This window comes from Nuphar pumila, chromosome 2 (genome assembly GCF_984573655.1).
Source record: "Nuphar pumila chromosome 2, dmNupPumi1.hap1.1, whole genome shotgun sequence".
In the NCBI taxonomy this organism is placed as follows: Eukaryota; Viridiplantae; Streptophyta; class Magnoliopsida; order Nymphaeales; family Nymphaeaceae; genus Nuphar; species Nuphar pumila.
The window spans coordinates 13,056,975-13,077,940 of record NC_143250.1 but is presented as its reverse complement, the minus strand read 5'-3'; the positions used below and the strand labels follow the sequence as shown (position 1 = coordinate 13,077,940).

Below are 20,966 nucleotides of genomic sequence, written 5' to 3'. Positions count from 1 at the left end.
TCTTTTTGGTTTGACCAAGGCCTTTTTGGGCAACTCAGAGTCCTTGAGAGCCACCCCAACGATCACAAATATGACTGTTGGGGGGCTCCCAACCGCTCTATGGGGGCCCCCCTTGGTCTCCCTTTTTTGTGTATAAATAGAGGGGATTAAACCCTCTTTCTATGTCACAGGGACTCGGCCAACCGGGTGCCACACCTGCGTCAACGCGACGCGGGTGCTGCAACCGGTGCTGTCAACCTGACCCTGGGTGCGTTGACCGGACCCAGGGTCATTTATGTCTAACTTTTGGACTATCTATCTATCTATCTATCTATCTATCTATCTATCTATATATATATATATATATATATATATATATATATATATATATATATATATATATATATATATTTGCCGCACCCCTGCACCCATGTGACATAGCCCTCTTTATATTATTGCTTTTTCTCAAGCTATCTCAATAAAAACCAGCGTTACCAGAAGCTTCTTAGGTAGGTGGGAAGCTCGCTTCCCGTAAACTCGCTTCGGAAGCGTGATACTCCTCGCTTCCGAAACTTCATGGGAATCTCGATTCCCACACGCTTCTTTTATGCTTCCTATATTTTTTTCTCACATTTTTTTTTCATGGTTTTCATGTATTTTCTCTCACTTCTCATGTACTTTCTCTAAATTGGTAACCATCATTGTTAGATTTAAACGAAAATTTAATTCTTTTAGTGAAAAATCATGAAATATGAGAATGATCAATTTTATTTTAGTTTTTATTTGTTTCTTGTTCGATTCAGTTACCATATTGCTTCATTTTTTATTCATATTTCGCTTTCAAATTGATACTTCGCTTCCTACTTCCTATAAAATTTAAAATGCCTCGCTTCTCGCTTTCGCTTCCTGTATCGTTTCCCGCTTCCGCTTCCTAGTTTGGCAACCTTGATAAAAACTATTGTTTTTTATGTTTGTCTTGTGTTTGGCTTAGCCTTATTAGCACTTTTGTGCTTATCTTTTTATGTATAAAGGCTATTGTCTTTATGTGTTTGTCTTCGTGTTTGGCTTAGTCTTACTAGCACTTTTGTGCTTGTCTTCTTGTGTATTGCCTCTTGGCTCTTGAACAGTCTCTTAGTGGACTGTTTTGTGCTTGTGCACTTATGTTTCATACTTTTGTGCTTGTCTTCTTGTGTATTGCCTCTTGGCTCTTGTAGAGTCTCTTAGTGGACTGTTTTGTGCTTGTCCACTTATGTTTCATTACATGGTATCAAAGCCCATTGAGTTCATTTGATCTTGGTGCCCTTGTTCGTGGTGATTGAAGATCGGGTGCTCGCGATTAAAGTGTATTGCTTACTCTTCTTCTTTATTCAACTCTTTTTAGTTATGGAGCATGAAGCAAGAGTAGAGCTCTCCTACAAACTCAATTGAACCAATTATATGATATGGGCTTCCAACATGGAGAATCATCTCAAGGATAAGAAACCTGGGGGGTTCGTAATGGGTACTACTCTTGAACCCTCTCTAAAGCTTACACAAATCGAAGAAGGTGTTGAGAAGACCCTTATAGGAGATGATCGAGATAAAACTATCCATGAACACCAAATAGAGGTAGAACATTGGAAAAACAATCATCAAATTTTTTTGGCATGGTTCATGAACAATGTTGACTTAAAAATATGTGCCAACATTGCTAAGTTTAGAAGAGCTAATGAAGTTTGGTTTTTTATTAAGGGTATGTATACCCAAAAAGTTCTTGCTAGACAATATTTTGTCAAGACAAGATTAGAACCATTAAACAAGGGGACATGTGTGTCCATGACTATTTTAGTGCTTTGTCTCTTGTTTGGGATGAATTCACACTACTTGAGCCAAAATGGGTGGCTCCCGAAGATGTTGAGCTTTGAAAAGAACAAATTGAAAAAAACACTTTTTTCAATTTCTCTATGGTTTAAGATCAAAATTTGAATAAGTGAGGTATTATATTCTTCATAGGACTAAAACTATATTTCTTGAAGAAGCTCTTGCTGAGGTATGCTAATAAGAAACTCGTCTTGGCATGACTAATAAGAGTGATGATGTTTTGGCCGTTACAAGACCGGATACCAATGTAAGGGCTTATAAGTCCCCCCACTTTGTAAAACATAATTATAATAGTGCATCCAACAATAATAATTGATATAGGAAGGGTGCCATTTGTCACTATTGTAATGAACCGGGACATATTAGACCGGTTTGCCTAAAGCCTAAAGCCAAAATCACTTATGTTAGATAAATCATACTCAAGAAAGAAGAATCTAACAAGAATAGAGGAGATATCAAAGACACTCATACTCAAATATCAGAGACACTTCAACAACTTCTCAAATCATCTTCTACTTCGGGTGCCGCCATTTCATCTTCTTTCTCTCCTCTAGGTATGTGGATTATTGACTCAGATGCCTCCTTTCATATGACCCCTCATAAGAATATCTTTTTTGTAGTTTGCACTAATTCTACTTCATCTTATGTTTCAATCGTCGATGAAACTTCTTTAAAAATAAATAGTATTGAAATTCTTGATTCTAAAAATTCTTAAAATTCTCAAAAATTTCTTATTCAAAAAATAAGGGTTCTAAAATTAAATTTAAATCTATTTTCCGTCTCTCAAATTTTTAATCATGGTTGCAAATTTCTTTTTCATCTAAAGATTGCATCGTGCAAGATCTCCAGTCAGGAAAGCTGATTGGGCAAGGCCATAAGAGATGCGATCTTTACCTTATGGATTTTTTGATACTTCCACCCAAGTTATTTTGTAACTATGTACATGACAAAGATATTGATACTTGGCATAAGAGACTTGGGTATCCTAGTTTTTCGAAGATGCAACTCTTTTCTTTTTTCAAAAATATTTGTAATGAAAAAGATATATCTTATAACGATTGTATTTTTAGAAAAATAAAAGTTATTCCCTTTCCTCATAGATCTTTTGTTTTTACTCGACCTTTTGAATTAGTGCATTCGGATGTATGAGGTCCTTCACCGGTCATATCAAAAAGGGGTTACTCTTATTATGTTATTTTTATGGATGATTTCCCTAGATACAAATAGGTGTATTTTCTAAATCTCAAATCCGATGTGTTCTCTTCTTTAAAGAGTTTCATATAATGATTAAAAAATAATTTCTTAGTAAATATCTATACTTAGGTCAGATTCGAGAGGGGAGTATATGTCAAATGACTTTCAAAATTACTTAAAACAAAATGAATTTGTCATCAAAGCTCTTGCCCTAGAACTCTTTAACAAAATGGATTGGCAAAAAAAAACATAGACATATAGTAGAAACCACTAGAACTCTTCTTATATCTAGGGACATTCCAAATTTTTTTAGGCCGAAGCCATTTAAACGTCAACTTAATAAATAAAACCCCTTCAACTTATTTAAAAAATGTCTCTCCATTTGAAAAACTTTTAAAAATGACTCCCGATTCTTAAAGGCTAAGATTTTTTGGTTGCAAGTGTTATGTACTTACTTATAAAAATGATAAACTTTCTCCAAAAAGCCATTGAATGTGTTTTCTTGGGATATGGGAAAAATAAAAAAGGTATCGTTGTTTTGACCCAATAAACAACAAACTCTATGTTTCTAAAGATATCACCTTTCTTGAAAATGAAAATAGATTTAATAACAAAAAGAAGAAATTGATTGTTCCTTTTTATTTGATCTATTGCTAAGTCACATGAACTCGGTTAACGAGGCGCCGCACCCGAGTCGACACGCCCCGACACGGGTGCGGACACAGGTGCGGCTTGGGACTCGGCTCGAACTCGTTCAACGCAGAGTCGGACTCGGTCAACGAGTCGAGGCCGAGTCCGTCCACATTTTGGACTGGTCAACTTTGACTGAGTCTAAAAATGTCCGTTTTGATTTTTAAAATACGTTTTGGATCTGGATCGGATCGGGTTCAGACCCGACCCAGATCCAAATTTCATCTGCAGCCGAACCCTAAAAGGGGTTTATCGACATGGGGAGGGGCTTACCCTCTCGATTTTGCCTCTCCCCCTCAGTCGCTGCAGCTTTCTCCTACACCCACGCCGGCGATCCAGACTCCGGCGACGGTACGCACAGGTGCCAGCCACCGTTTCCCCCCCCCCCCCCCGTCAACACTCAACAGGTATGTCAACCCTCCTGCACCCTCTGCTCGCAGCCTCCCTCCTTGCACCCTCTGCTCGAAAAAGAGGGGCTCGACCCCTCTTTGTGCCTCCTATTCACAAAGGAGGGGCTTGGCCCCTCCTCGTTTCACTTATGTCTGGCAGGGGCAAGGCTCGGCCTGTCAGCCGAGCCCCCTCCTTCCCCCACTCCTTACCCCTGCGGAACAAAAGGGAAATGACGAGGGGCTCATCCCCTCCTCGTTTCCTCTGCTGCCTTTGGCTTTTTGGCAAGGGCGAAGCCCCTGCCACTGATAAGGTTCAGCAAGGGTTTGCCCTGCCCCTCATTTTTTCGTCAGATAGGGGGTAGGCCCCCTATTTCGAACCTGGTTTGCAGAGGAGGGCCTGGTTTGAACATGGGGAACGAACCTGGAGCTCCTATTACTATTATTTTGAAGTGTTTATTAACTTTATTTTATTTACTTATTTTCTTTTTAGTTTTCACTTTTCGTCATATAATGACGAGTTCTAGCGGTAGTGTCAATACATTTGATTCAAGTTCTAACCCTGAATTAGAAGTTTCTCAACCACTTTGGAGGCTTATGACAAAAGGAGTAAAAGCTAGTAGTGGTGGTGGTGGGAATATGCAGTTTTATTGTAATCTATGTAAGACTGTTTTCACAGGTTCTTATACGCGTGTGAAAGCACATCTTTTGCATATTCGTGGTCAAGGAATTAGGGCATGTTCTGGGGTTGACAAAGACATGTTAAAGCAATTAAAAAAAGAACAAGAGGAAGCTGAAAAGAAGAAAATTGCAAAGATGAGAAGCGATTCGATTAATTTGTCTTTTCCTATTGCTAGTGATATACAAGAAGAGCTTTTAAAGAAAAGAAAGATGGAAAACAATAAAACAATACAAGCGTTATTCAAAAACATGGCAAGAGCAGAAATTGATAAAAAGATTGGTCTAATCTTTTACTCAAGCTCAATTCCTTTTAATGTAGCTAGAAGTCCATACTGGAAAAATATGATTACATCTTTGGCTAATTGTAATTTGAGTGGTTATGTGCCTCCTAGTTCAGAAAAATTAAGAACAGTCATTCTTGCAGAGGAAAAAAATAGAATTGAAGACTTGTTAGAGACCAAAAAATTTGCATGAAAACAACATGGAGTGTCGATTGTTTCTGATGGGTGGACTGATATACAAAGGCGACCACTGATAAACACCATTGCTTACTCACTTAATGAGTCAATCTTTTTGAAGACTGTTGATGCATCTGGAGAGTATAAAGATGCTGAATATTTAAAGAGATTATTTGTCGAAGTGATAAAAGAAGTGGGTGAAGAAAGTGCGGTGCAAATCATTACCGACAATGCTCTAGTTTGCAGTCGTGCAAGAATGAATTTGGCAAGTGAAGATACATATTCACATATTTTTTGGACTCCTTGTGCAACACACCGTTTAAATTTGACACTTAAGAGTATATGTAATCCATCAAAAGATGATGCACATGCACATGAAATGTGCTTATGAATTGAGGAAATAGAGCATGATCGAAATATTAGAAATTTTGTTGTAAACCATCATCATGCCCTTTCTATATTTAATAGGCATTCTGATCTCAAGTTACTGAAAGTTGCTGAAACTCGTTTTGCTTCTCTCATTGTTATGATAAAAAAAATTAAGCAACTCAAGAATGCATTGATGATGATGGTGGCTGATCAAGATTAGAATTTTTATCGTACTGAAGATGATGTCAAGGCTCAAGTTATCAAAAAATGCATCTGTGATGATTTTTGGTGGGATAAAATTACACATTTTGTTGAATTTACAAAGCCTATTTGGGAAATGTTGAGAGAAGTTGACAGAGATGTACCAATGCTTCATAGAATTTATGAAATGTGAGACAATATGATTGAAAAAGTTCAAAGTATCATTTTTAAACATGAGAAGAAAAATATTGCACTTGATGATTCAGAATTTTACAATCATGTACATTCAATTTTAGTGAGAAGATGTGATAAAAGCAATACACCTTTGCATTGCATGACACACTCTCTCAATCCAAAATACTATGCGAAAAAATGATTGACAGCAGGTGTTGGTCGTGTTTCTCCAAATGAAGATCCTGAGATATCAAGAAATAGAATGATATGTTTGGGAAGACTTTTTAATGATCCTCACATGTTTAAGGTTGTAAATAGTGAGTTTGACAAGTTTTCTAGTGGGAGATTTGATTTTTTAGCAGCACTCGTGGCAAGGGACGAGGAAGATCCCCTTAATTGGTGGGCAACATATGGATCAGAGACACCAAATCTGCAACGTCTTGCAATGAAGTTGTTATCACAACCTGCTACATCATCTTGTTGTAAATGAAATTGGAGTACATATGCTCAAATTCACAACATTAAAAGAAACAAACTCACTAGTAAAAGAGCAGAGGATTTGGTTTATGTTCACTCAAATCTACGATAAATTTCTCGCCGCACCAAAGAAGAGTATAAGTACTTTTTTTTCTTTGTATTCAAAGTTTGCATTTAAATATTTATATTCAAAGTTTTAAGTTAGATATTAATATAGTCATTTTTTGATGCAGTTGTGGACCATCCAAGAATTAGGATGTAATTCCAGAAGATTTTGACTTGGAGGGAGAACATAATTTGCATACTCTCAACATGGACTACCTTGATCCTGTTCTTCCCTCTAATTCAGACGATGAGGCAGATTTATGATAAGTTTTGTTGTTTATCACACTCACAAGCTTCTTTATGTGTTATATTTTGGTAAGTTTGTGTTGTTAAGAATTGCTTTTTTATTTTTGCTTTAAAATTTACAATCTTTATGTGTTAATTTATTATATATATATATATATATATATATATATATATATATATATATATATATATATATATATATATATATATATATATATATATATATATATATATATATATATATATATATATATATATATATATATAGCCGAGTCCCCGTGTCCAAATTTTTTGGAATTGCACCGCACCCGTGTCGCACCCGCACCCATGTGACATAGATCTATTGCCAAGGCATGATGAGTCTAACTCTGTTGATGTGATTGACTCTTGTTTGGTTGATAACTCTAGTATTGAACATTCGGTTGTGGATGAAGTTAGTCATCAAAATGAAAGTTTAAATGAAAATGCATCTAATGATATGCATGTATATACTCGGGGTGGTCACGGTGACCATCAATGTGCTTTTGACAAGTTCTCCCAAAACATACCCCTAGTGGAATTCCAACTTTGGAGATCTAATCCAATCTCTAATGCTCCTAGTAGATTTGTATCATATGACTCTTTTTCTTCAGATTTTAGAGCATGTTTAATAACCCTCCATTCTTATTATGAACCATCTAATTATCATGGCACCAAACAATGTTCTCATTGGATTGATGCAATGAAATTAGAACTTAATGATCTTAGGATAGCAAATACATGGAAAATAGTTTGATTTGTCTCTAGGCAAGAAACCTATAGGACGTAGATGGGTGTTTGAAGTCAAAATTAAAAGTGACAGATCATTAAAAAGGTATAAAGAAATATTAGTTGCTAAATGATATGCCCAATAATATGTAATAGTTTATGATGAAACCTTTGCTCCCGTCGCAAGAATGACTAGTGTTCGCATCGTAATTGCCATTGCTTTTATCCAAAATGACCCATCTATCAATTAGATGTTAAAAATGCATTTTTAAATGAAGAACTTGGTGAGGAAATATACATGGACCCTCCTCTTAGGTTTAATATAAATGAAAAAATTTTAAAACTAAAAAATGCCTTGTATGGTATTAAACAAGCTCCAAAGGCTTGGTATGATAAAATTAATGATGTTTTGATTAATTTGGGATTTACTTCTTGTTATACTGACACTGGTCTTTTTGTCAAGAAAACATATACAAAAATTGTAATTCTTCTTTTATATGTTGATGATATGATCATCATAGGAAATGACAAAGGAATTATTGAAATTAAATATGTTTTAAAGAAAAATTTTGATATGTCCGACTTGGGGTTTTTAAGATATTTTTTTAGGAATTGAGGTTGCTTATTCACCTAGAAGGTATATTCTATTTCAGATGAAATTGGCTGTTGACGTATGTGGTAGGTCAGGAGTTTCTGATGAAAAGAAGGTGAAGACCCCGAAAGTCATTAATACCAAATTAAGACTTGAAGATGGTGTGTTGCTCGAAGATCCTACTTCATATCGCCAATTGATTGGATCTTTTACCTATTTATCACCCATGCGGTCCACCTAGCAAGTCAGTTTCAACATGCTCCTACCTCAGTGCACATGGCTATAGTTATGAGGATTGCTTGTTATATTACGAAAGAACTTTTCTTATCCTCTTCCCATCCTTAGATTTAACTGCTTATACTGATACAGATTGGTGTGGTAACTCAAATGATAAAATCTTAACTATTGATTTTTATGTTTTCTTAGAAAATTCGTTAATTTCTTGGAGGTGCAAGAAACAACATGTCTCATTATCTTCAACTGAGGCAAAATATCGAGCAATGACTACAACTACAATGAAGTTGGTAACTTGGTATGACAAAGGGCTCTGCTTCAAGACATGAGAATTTCTATCTCCAAATCTTCGAAGATGTGTCGTGACAAAAGTGCCATTTATATTGCAAGGAATCACACTTTCTATGAAAGAACAAAGCATATTAAGATGGACTACCACTATGTACATGATGAGTATTTGAAAGAAATTATTGAGTTGCCGTACGTCACCACGGAGTATCAGCTTGTAGACTTTTTTACCAAAGCTCTTCCTACACCTCGATTTCTCTTTCTCCCCAACAAACTTAACTTTCGGTGGTCTCATCGTAAGTTTGATGGAGGATGTTAAAATAAATAATTAAAATGTATTTATATATATATATTGTATACATATATAATAAAATATATATATGTATACCTTTGTAATTAGTTATAATCCATAAGGGTATTTTGGTCTTTTTATTGGATACGTAAATAGAATAGCCCACTAAGGACTATATTGCAATTGTCTTTTTAATTTTTTTCTTTTCTTTTCTTTTTGGTTTGACCAAGGTCTTTTTGGGCAACTCAGAGAGCCCTTGGGAGCCACCCCAACGGTGACAAATATGACCGTTGGGGGCTCCCAACAGCTCTATGGGAGCCCCCTTTGGTCTCCCTTTTGTGTACAAATAGAAGGGATTTGACCCTCTTTATATTATTGCTTTTTCTCAAGCTATCTAAATAAAGACTATTGTTTTTTATGTTTGTCTTGTGTTTGGCTTAGCCATATTAGCACTTTTGTGCTTATATTCTTATGTATAAAGGCTATTGTCTTTATGCATTTGTCGCCTTCTTGTGTTTGGCTTAGCTTTATTAGCACTTCTGTGCTTATTTTCTTGTATTTGGCTCTTTGTAAGCCTTACTAGCACTTTTGTGCTTTTCTTGTGCATTGCTTCTTGGCTCTTGTATAGTCCCTTAGTGGACTGTTTTGTGCTTGTGCACTTATGTTTCATTACACCGGATATGTGGTTGAATTCATGAGTTATGTTGAGCCCAAATAAAGCCAAACACGAACCTACTTATTCTTAACTTGAATCCTATGGTTTAGGATCCCTAGTGCCAATTTTTGGACCCAATAAACTCATTTAACTTAAATGGATCTAACACGAATGCATTCTATACACATCCAGTCACTTTCTATATGAAATGTTTTGGGAAGCTTGACAGCCAAATAATAATAATTTGTTTGTGTTATATATATTTATATTTGCTAACACTGCTTCTATTGTTATTTATAAACATAAAATAAAGTCATTGAAATGGGGCTTTATCCTCTTATATTACTGTTACAGGTTGCAACTTACGTTAGAAAATTTCCTTTCAAATTAAACATACTTATACTGAGGTCAACTTTGTTTTATTGTGTAAGGCTCTATCTTTGTTTTGGTGGTTCATAAGTTAAACTGGCTGCCAATACAAAACTTGTATACGGGCTACTGCAACATTGAAAGCTGAATCGTTTAGATTGCCTTGTCACTTGCTGTCGATACATCTTTCATAAGTTCCAAATTCTTTGAAGATTTGAATTGATCTATTCTCGTGGGACAGCTCTTCCAGTTTTCTTGAGTGTTTTCATTTGTTTAGGTGTTAAAAGAATTTCTGGATGTTGTTTTGGGAATCATATTATGTTACTCATTTCAATTTTCTTCCACTTGTTTCTTACGTCTGTTTTCCACTATAATGCGAGAAGTTGGGCATGTAATGTGCATACAGCTGTTATGATACTTTTCTTTTTAAGTTTTGAAATAGGAGGTTAAATGTCATGGGTCTTTACTGTATAAATTTATTTTCTTGAACAATTAATGCTGTGTCCTTTGCATTCTGGGGTTTCTCGGTCTTATTCATTGTTGCAATTATAATAATTCCTCCATGTTTTGAATTGACTTGGCTGCTTGATTATCTATACTTTTTCAACAAAGACTACAAGTGTACTTCATAACTTACATGTATTGTTTATTCTGGATTGTTGCCATGCAGCCTGGTTCAATCGGGATAAGATTGGTAGCTATGAAATTTATTGAGATTTTTATTTTACTTTTCTCACCTGACACAAATGGTTCTGAGGCACCATCTCCACTTCAAATACGAGAAGGTATCAATTTGATAATTTTGATGTGTGCGAAACAGATTTCACCTATTGTTTTCAGTTATTAATATTTTGGAGCTCTTTAAATTTTAAAAAGAAATATAATCCTCTTATCAGTGTCATTTTTTACTTACAGGGAAATCACAAAGCTTCAATATTTCATGGTTAAATGGAGAGCATCTGGTTCTTAATGTTGATATTTTAACTCAAGAAGCAGAGAAACAGTTGACTCTTCTGTTGGACCAGCTTCGGTCACCTAATTTGCTTCGTGGTTCTGCCATAATTGCTCTTATTAACTGGTGAGTATGAAATTCCAAAAAAAACTATTAAAATATGAATTGTGCTTGTCCCCTGTTTTTTTGAGATTTTGTATTTTGACATTGCATTGTTTGGTGTCTTATGAGCATATGAACAAGCTTATGAGAAGATGTATGACTGTGTGCATGGAATAGAGAACTCTTGTTTGTAAGCTATTCAAATACTCCAATATTTTCTGTTCCTTCTGTTTTAAAAGAAACAAAAACAGTTTTATCTGCATTATAAGAGTGCAAAAACATGCTAGGAAATTGGCATTGATAGGTTGATTGTGGAATGCCTAACTTCAAACTCATTGTCTTTTTGCTTTTTTTATGTTGAGAGCTTGATATTCAGTTAGCCTTGTTGGCCTTTAGTGCGATTGTCAATTCATATAGTCACAACCATTCTGTGTTAGATGCTATTTCACCTAGGTACGGGTATGGGTACGGGTGCAGGTACAGGTATAGAAGGTATGACACAGCAATTCCAAAAAATGTGGGTACGGGGATACGTCTCTCTCTCTCTCTATATATATATGTATATTAAGAAGAGAATTTGATATTTTGAATATAAAAGAAAGTTAAATGAAATTTTTGAAAAAGAGGAAGAATTTGATATTTTGAATATAAAAGAAGTCAAAATGAAATTTTTGAAAAAGAGGAGGGGCTATTGAGATATTTCTTATTTTCTTTTTATAATAAAAAGAAAAGAGACCCCCATCCTCTCTCTCTCTCTCTTTTCGTGATCCCTAAACAAGGAGCACGACTGCACGAGGAGGAGGTGAAGAAGAAGATGAAGGAAAATCGAGGAGGAGGAGGAGAACGAGAACGAGAACGAGAACGAGGAGGGGAGATGTTGGTATATTTCTCTCTCCTCCTCATTTTCCTTCATGATCTCTCTCTCCCCCCTTCTTCTTCTTCTCGTGCAATCCAAGGTGGAAAGGGTTTTGAAAATTGGCGGCGGGTGAATTAATGAAAAAAAATGAGATGAGAGCGTCGAGGGTTTGGGGGGGGGGGGGCGAGTTTTCTTTTTGTTTTTTTAGTTTCAGTCTGATATAGACCCGACCTGGCACAGTGCAGGACCCGACCCATGGCGTATCCGCATTGCACGTGGTACCCTACCCATGTCAACGTGTGACAACACGGGTACGGCACCCATACATAAACACACATATGTCCGTACTTACACATATAGATACATTCATACATATAATTATATAAACATGTATATGTGCCTTTATGTATTATGTGCAAAATTAAGTGGTCATTTGGGATACTTTTAGTTTGGTTTTGTCATGAAGAAACCTAAAACATCAGTGTGAAAGGGTGAGATGACAAATTGTGAAGGTGTAGGCCTGTAAGAACTTTGAGGGAGATCGTAAGTTGAGATATGAAACTATGATGTGAAACTGAGGCTTTAAATTTAAAGGAATGAGAAACTGACCTATGTACTCTACTAAATGTTGCTTGATGGTTGTGGTTTTCAGCCTTGGTTTTCGAGTCACTTCTGGTGCTGATTGCACCAAAAAAGGGCAGTGAAGCAATGGTTTGGGGTGTAGTAGGGTGTTAGAGATTCTGGTGCTTGACAATGCAGTCTTACCTGGGCCACGGTTAGGGTTTCAATGACCATTGTTCAACTGTTAGTGCAAGTGTTAATGCTAGAAACTGCCATGGCACATCCCATTTTAGTGCTGTCATGCCTGCCAGTGCACAACCTTGAAAAGAGATTCATGCTACAAAGGACATGGAAGAGCATATGATTGGTCCTCCATGAGGACCCTTAAAATTTATCATTTAACACCTGCATGCACACAACTGCATGTCTAATGGAGGTCTAATGTTTGGTGATACATATATAACAACTTAGTTTCTCATCTAAGGTGCAACATACTCATTTTCATTTTCACCTACTCAAGTTGGGATTGATTCTCACCTAAAATAGCAGCCAAAATATGTAAATGTTTTGTTAGTATATTGTAGCAATAATAGTTCTGCATCAAGAAAGTTCCATCTTACCTATGCGTCTATGGCTAAGTCTGCTTCTTGCCTTGTGTTCCAAATGCTTTGCATGTAAATAATGTCGTCTTGTGATAACCATGACATCTTTCGCTAGAATGGCAAAACGTGGTTGATTTGGTTACTTGATCACATGGATTGATTATTGAATCAGTCAATTGTGAATCCATTGTCAAGATGCTCTGCTTTCCCCTTGTGCCCAATTGCTGCTAGGAACATAAAAAGCTATCCTTTGTTAGTATCTTCATTCCTTTAATGTGTGGAGGCTGAACAATAGATTATGAAACCTGATATTTGTTGGATCTATCCGTTTTATTGGGGTTATGAACATCTTTATTTTCTTATTTTTTTGTCATCCCCTCCCCCCTCTGTCACGGTTGTGTGCTCTCATTTTTCTCCCATCAACCCTCTCAGTTTCATTCAGCCTTGCTGTCTACATCAGGACATGCTGGTGCAGCCATTCAATGCACAATCAAGTCTGGCCCTCTGTGGATGAATGGTTCATTAAAACATTCATATAAAGAATGATGTTCTTTGCAATTACAAAATAAAATTTTATGAGTCCTGTCATCCGACTCAGTGGTTGTTCATTCTGTACCAATGGGGAGTAAGATTTCAAAGATTCTACTCCGCTCGTGTAACTAAACAGGACATATTCTTGCTAGGTCCAAGGGAGAACTAAGAATGAATAGTTTATGCTGGAAATTGGGATCAAATGACTTTGAGGCACTGAAGCTGCAAATAATATAATGATTTATTGAACCCTCTTCAGTATCACTAGTAATCCGAGACAATGCTGAGGAAGAAAAAATAATTGGAACCAAAAAGTACAACTGGCACATGCGATCTATGAGTTTTTCTGATATAAAGTTGCAAGAGAAATACTTTAGGACCATAAATGTTGAATGGAATTTCGTAGTAATGCAATCTCTTACAAGCTATTTCAAATGATGCAAAGGATCTGAATGCTGAGCTCATTATGCACGTACAATGCTTGATCTCTTTACAATAGATAATGTTAAATGTTCCAAACCTTGAAAATTTCGGTGGAAAGAAGGAAAAAAGAAATGAATGCTCCAAACCTTGAGGATAGGCTGACTACTTATGGTCTACATAGAGACTAGATATTACTATTCCTTATCCTTTAGCCTAAGTCAATAGTTAGATCCTCTCCTTGCCTAAATATCGATGGATCTCAGAGATACCATGCTGAGATTTTGTTAAGGTATGTTACTTGCTATCCTTTTACTTGGAAGCTATTTGATATGGAAATGTTAACTGCCTTGGTACCCATGTTACTTAGTGCCTTGTGAATTATTTCTGCAACTTTCTGATCACGCTATATTGGATCCATTTAAGATCTTGGCTATGAAGCTGAATACCATGCCATGTCTTCCACTTGCCTTGATGTCTTTTGGTGGATTTTCTGTGCTTAGGGTAGAAGCATTTATTGTTTTACTTCTACTTGTTGACAGTATAAATGTGGTTTGGTTTTCCTCACCAAGGTTTCATCGGAGAACACACGTTGAAGCCCATGAGGGCTCTGCCTTCCTGGTTAAGGGCAACTTTGGTTTGACACCTGAGATGGGACGACCGCTGTTTGAAACCTAGGGCGGCCATCCTTTGCCGCAAGGTCAAGGCTGGGTATACTCCTCAAGCGGAGGACTTGAAGGGATTTACCAACCAGACGAGTGTTCCCTTGGCCTAGCCAAAAGAAAGGAAAAATAAAAACATGAGAACACATACAAATCACTTTACTTTTGATAAACTATGGGATGAAGATTCTTCTACTTCAACATATTGGCAATGTAAAGCTATAGGCAACTGAATGCCTGCTTTTCTATTATGTTGGCCTCAAAATGATGTTTTAGTAATTGGGGTAGTTTGGTTTGTTACCAAGTCCATGCTTGAGCTTTTTCTAAATGAAATAGAGTTTGGTGTGTTACCAGGTCACGCTTGAGCTTTTCCCAAATGAAATAGAAATGGTCCCGAGCTTTTCAATGGATTTCTTAGTTGGCAAAGTAGATAACTTTGCTTCTCTTCCATGTGATTAGTCATTGCTGTATTTCTGCTGATTTTCTGTGGGAAGTTGTCAAGTGTTCTGGTCTGGAACTCAATGTGGATCATATCTTTCTAGTAATTTATTGAGGTTTCAATTGTTAACCCATTCATTCAGCTGATCATGTTTATTTATGGGTTTTTGTAGAATTTCAGCTTAGCTATCTCATTCTGCAGGCAATCTTGACATCAGTTGATATTTTTGCTTCAATATTTTTAAAAATATTCATAATTTTTTATAAAATTCATAATCAAAATATCCAAGAACTTATGATAAGCTATGTAGTCAAAAGCGCTAGGCGGTGCTTAGTCGGTGGACCCCTAAAAAGACTAGTCGGAGACTAGGCAGTACCTTAATTTAAAAAATAAAAAATATGCAAATGAACTGCTAAAATTAGTAACAAACAAATGTATATAAATGAAAGAATAAAAAAAATCAAATGTATATAAATGAAAGAACGAAAGAATAAAATGTATATATTGTATATAAATCGAATAATCAAAGAACCAAAAATATATTAGAATTAAAGAATCACATATATATGTATTGTATTTGTATATGATATGCAATTAACAATTATACATACATATACAATAAAAGAATCAAACAAGTACACAATTACATAATTTACATATATACACATAACTAATATATATAGTGAGATACTTTTTTGAAGGAAATATAATGAGTAATACTAAACCTTCCTCTCAGTTAAAAGTTAATAAAAAATACACAATTTATTGGAAAAAATCAAAGAAACATATACATGGATACTAATAAGTAATAACAGTTCAACACACAATCACTAGATAGACTACACATGCTTTCAATCTCTTAAAGAAATATATAAACATGCTTTCATATACAAACAGTGACTTGCTTATAGCAACAAAAAAGAATCAGCAGCAGCAAAATCTGATTAAGAGTAATTTGCTCAGATCAATTATAAAACTTAACAAAATTTTAAATTCCTCTTTTGATACTGTACACAGGGAATTGCTGAAATAAAAAAAAAACATACACAAAAAGAAAAAAAATTTTCTGTTCTAGACAGAGACAGAGAAGAAGGAGAAGAAGAAGAAAGAAGGGAGAGAGAAGAAGAAGAAGAGGCAGAGGAAGGGGGAGAGAGAAAGAAAGACAAAGAGAAAAGAAGAAGAGGCAGAGGAAGAGGGAGAGAAGAAAAAGAAGAGGCGGAGGCGGAGGAAGGGAGAGAGAAGAAGAGGTGGAGGCGTACCTGGAGTGATGACGGAGAGCACAGGGCAAGGGTGCTTGAGCTTGAGAGAGAGAGAGAGTCACAAATCCCAATGCACTCTGGAATGCGTCCCATGACCCAAGAATACAATGTAGTTAAACAAACATTCACAATAGAAATGCTCATAGAACACACAATTTAAAATTAAACAATTTCATTAAGGATGAAATTCAAGTAATACAAAAGAAATAAGAATTACAAAGAATCCTCACTAGAGGTGGGCACTGGGCCGAGCAGCCTGCGGGCCGGCCCATCCCATCCCAGCCCAGCCCGCCATGGGCCTGGCTGGGGCCAGTATAATTGGCCTTGGCTCAGCCTGAACCGGGCCTTTGGCCTGGCCCAGCCTAAAGCGGGCCGACATGGGTTGGCTCGATCGGCCCGATTCAGCCCATTATTATATATTATATATATAACATAATATATATATATAAAATATATGTACATAATATATAATATAATATATATTATATATATTATATAATAGGCCCGACCCGATTAGGCCCATGGGCTAACGGGCGGGCCGAGGGCCAAGGTTTTCCCAACAGGCCGGCCCGGTCAACAGCCCTGTTGGCCCAGTCCATTAGCATAATCCTCACTACAATACACTCAAATCACACACGTAATCCTAAAACTACCCATCACTCTCTCACTTACAAAGGCACACACCCACCCTTTATATAGAGAACAAGTGGGAGAAGAGAGAGATTAAAGAAGGGAAAAGGGGAACCAATCTAGTGTTGACTTGAGTATATAATATATTTATATATAATACAAATATATATATATATACATATAAATATACATATATATATGTACATATCTTAATAGAGAGAGAAGGGTTTATAAACCTCCCCCTTTTATCGTAAAATAAATAAAAAAAATTAAATGCAACTGCCCTCATGCCTAGTCGAGGGAAGGTTAAGCGCCGACTAAGTGCCTAGTCGGGAATACCAATTCCTAGTTTTTTTTTATGACTAGCGCGACTAGGCACCTAGTCGGGGATTCTAGCGGTCGTAAGAGGTAAAGAATGTTTTGCCAAGTATTCTCTCAGTATGATTTGGGCCATGGGTGTGTCTGTTGTGGCTGTTTCTGTGGAGTTATCTTTATCTTTTAGGAATGACTGCTTAGGGAAATGGTCGGAAGTAGAGTTGATACTTGGGGTGACATGGGATACATGTGAATGATGCGTGTATTATTGTGTTTTTCAGGAAAGATATCTTCAACATGAATGCTCTTGTAATTCTTCAAGCATTGTCCATCAATTTACACTCCAATACATTATTTTCTTGAAATGCCTTGCTTGGAGGATTTCACCATATTTTTGTAATATTAAACTCGTAAGTTGTATTGCTTATCTCACGATCTTTGTGTTGCACACTTTACACACGTTCTGGTATTGCATCCATATAGAAACAATTCTTCCTTTAGCTTTAAAAATGGACTTTGACTTCCCCGCCATGTGCGTATATTTTTTGTTAACAATGTTTGCCAAAGGAATATTCCTATATACCTTGAGAAAGCTTAATGCTGCGATTTGCAGTGTGGATTGGAAGGTTTCAGTACTGGTCATAATTCATCTTGTTGGTTGTGTGTGATATGTAAAACTATGACATTGACCGTTTGTTCTGGTTGCGAATCTTGGATCTTTTACTCTTTGGGGAGAGACCATGAGCAGAATTAACAGAGGTGCATTTAAGGTTAGGGATGTTTAAAATCACCTCTTTTACTTAAAATATCAATATTTTTTATTTTGTTGGCCTAATAATTCTTTGATCTTCTCTAAAAGCAAGAAGCAGGATGCTCTCGCTTAGCGCCTTTATAAGTTTAGTTTGCTCATCAAAGACAGAGTAAATTGCATCCTGAATAAAAAACAATCTTACTATCACAATATAATGAAATAGGAATGCTGATAGAACTCCAATATCAGAGAAACTATCAGTCATTATTGTGAAATCACTTTACATTCCTCTTCTAATATTGTTTTGATTTGTTATCAATGCTTTGTGGTTACAGATAGTTCACTAAATGTGGCTTTCCACTTGCAAATTCATGTCACGTTGGGATGATCCTATTTTTGTGTTAACTTTTTTAAAATTGTTCTCACAAATTTGTGCAGTCAAGGGTAGTTTGTATGCGTGTTGGGTTCGGGTTCGCCCACAATTTATCAATGATATCTGATTTTCCCCACATTATCCAGATTTTGTCTGAGTTTACTTGCTGATGAAACTTACAGTAGCAGTCAATCACAGGATTGTTGTGATATGGTAGCTTAATCATACACAACTTTGTTTTGTGATTGTACAAGTCTGTAAGCCTGGTGAGGAAAAATCTGAAGTAGTTCATTTTGGTTGGCAGTATATGACATGCCATTTATCTGTCCATGAAATTTTGAGATGTCTCTTTCTGTGCGTTTGCTTTTTTATCAGGATTCACTCTTCTTATATGAGAATGTTCAAAAGTGTTCAGTAATCTAGACTTATCTCTAGTTTGTATAACTGTTGATGGTTTTTGCTCAGTGTAGTAAGGAAGATTGTTATTACATCATTAGTTCCCTCTTAATTTTTTTTAAAATATCTAGAGAACTTTTTTTTTTCATTTTTTCTGTAACACTGTTCCTTTTTCGTTTCAGCCTTGCAGCCATTGCAAGAAAAAGGCCTTTATATTATAATCGCATTCTCTCTGCATTGGTCAGTTTCAATCCTAATTTTGAGTCTGATGGAAATCATGTCGCCAGTATCCAGTATTCACTAAGAACTGCCTTCTTGAGCTTCTTGAAGTGCACAGATGTGACCATGATTGCAGTTTAGTTCTTTCCCTTTCAAAATAAGATCTTATTGTGAATTTTTGTTTTGGATAGAATGTGTTCTCATTCTTAATGTTATTAATCATTTTTTTTGCATTATTTGTCTTCATTCTTAGTACATGTTGGTAATGCTACTGTAGATTACTGAAATCATTTCGTTATGTAGTTGAACATTAACTTCTCATGGTTTATGAAGATTCTTTTGCTTGCATTTATTCTGGATTTCAGCCTAGGGGTGTAGTTTTCTTAAGTTATCTACGATTGTATGATAACTGAAATCTTTTCATTATTTGCATTCCTTAATACACAACTATGTTAATGGGATCAACTAAGGGAAATCTAAGCTGTTTCATTATGATTTTCTTCTTTTTTAATATATCTCCAAAAATGGAACTTTGATAAATATAGCAGGAATGAGATGTGGTAAACATCAACCTTAAATGCGTTCATTAATATAGAAATTAAAATATCTCCTTAGACCTTTTGATGTTGGCTTGGCTTTGGGTCAAAGACATGATACACAACTGAAAAAACCTGTCACATGGATACATATGCAGATATGGGACACAATGTAGATACACTCAGTACTACACAACAATTTTAAAAAATTAGGACATGGGGATTGATCCTGCACATAGCAATCCGTAGATGAAAAAAAGGACCTTATAACCATGATGCAATATTTGAGAAACCAAAAAAAGATTTAAGTTGAGTTTAGGAAAGATTCTAATTTTTGGAACAAAAAATTATTTGCTTTTGAATAAAACTTTTTTAAGGTTTCCTATACCCTTAACATCTAAGAATGTCCCATCGGCGGTAGAAACAAAATATTTGAAAAAGTTGGTATTTTGTTCGGATAAAAGAGATGCATTCAGAGTCATTTGAAAGGATGCACCCGAATCAAGGATCCAAGAAGACATACCGGAAGGTGATGAGATCGCGACTCCTTGTGTAGATGGAATAAATGAGTTGTTCTTCATAAATTGTTGGAGAGTTTTCGTAAGTTGAGCAGTGGATGCTTTAATGTCTCCATCCCTCTTTGATTGATATATCTCGACTCATTGCAAAAGTGATACAATTTTCCTTCTTCCATTATAGTTATTTTTCACAAAATGAGGTTTATATGTTCTCATATTATTTCCTGGTCTAGAAACCACATGTACTTCATCACTATCTTTGCCTATAGCAAAGCGAGTTTCTTCTTGACAAAGCTCGGCAAGAGCTTCATGAAGAGGAGGAGGAGAAGTCCTATGAAGTAATGACAACCATGTCCCTGTGACCTAGGCGGGAACATCCTAGGCACCACCTAGACAACCTAGGTCAAAAAACAGGGCCTATCGTCTAGACCCATAACCATAAGCCTAGGTGGTGGCCCTACGCCTAGCTCACCTAGGTACAACTTTTGACAGCTAAGTCGACACCTAGTCGGCTTCAGCAGGGACTAGTCAGCATTTTTGGGCCCTTTTAAGACTAAGGCACTAAAACGCCCTGGACTGGGCATTGGACCTGTGCCCAGGGCGACTAGTCACCTAGTCCATGCCTAGTCACTGATTTTGAACCACATAGGTGAGTAGTGTATCCATTCTCCCTCAAACACATTATGCAACATCTAGCTAAATAGAAGCCTTTCTTTTTTAAATTATTTTGGGTATTTACCTTGTCCAAAGAGACTAGCCTTGCAAAGACTCTTGTTCTCAGTATAGGCTTATACTCCAAATAGAAAATTTAGGAAACCACTGCATATTTGGCTCTATTATAGTGAGG

The 20,966-nt window shown here is 36.1% G+C and overlaps 1 protein-coding gene across 1 annotated transcript in view; it reads left to right on the top strand.

The window, feature by feature from the left end:
- Positions 1–20,966, top strand: part of LOC149844800 (uncharacterized) — a 93,665-nt gene that overhangs the window by 11,395 nt on the left and 61,304 nt on the right. The window contains exons 4-6 of the mRNA XM_089995288.1: positions 10,668–10,782; positions 10,913–11,075; positions 19,029–19,200. Of these exons, the coding sequence (XP_089851414.1) occupies positions 10,668–10,782; positions 10,913–11,075; positions 19,029–19,200 (450 nt within the window). The remainder of the gene's footprint in view (positions 1–10,667; positions 10,783–10,912; positions 11,076–19,028; positions 19,201–20,966) is intronic.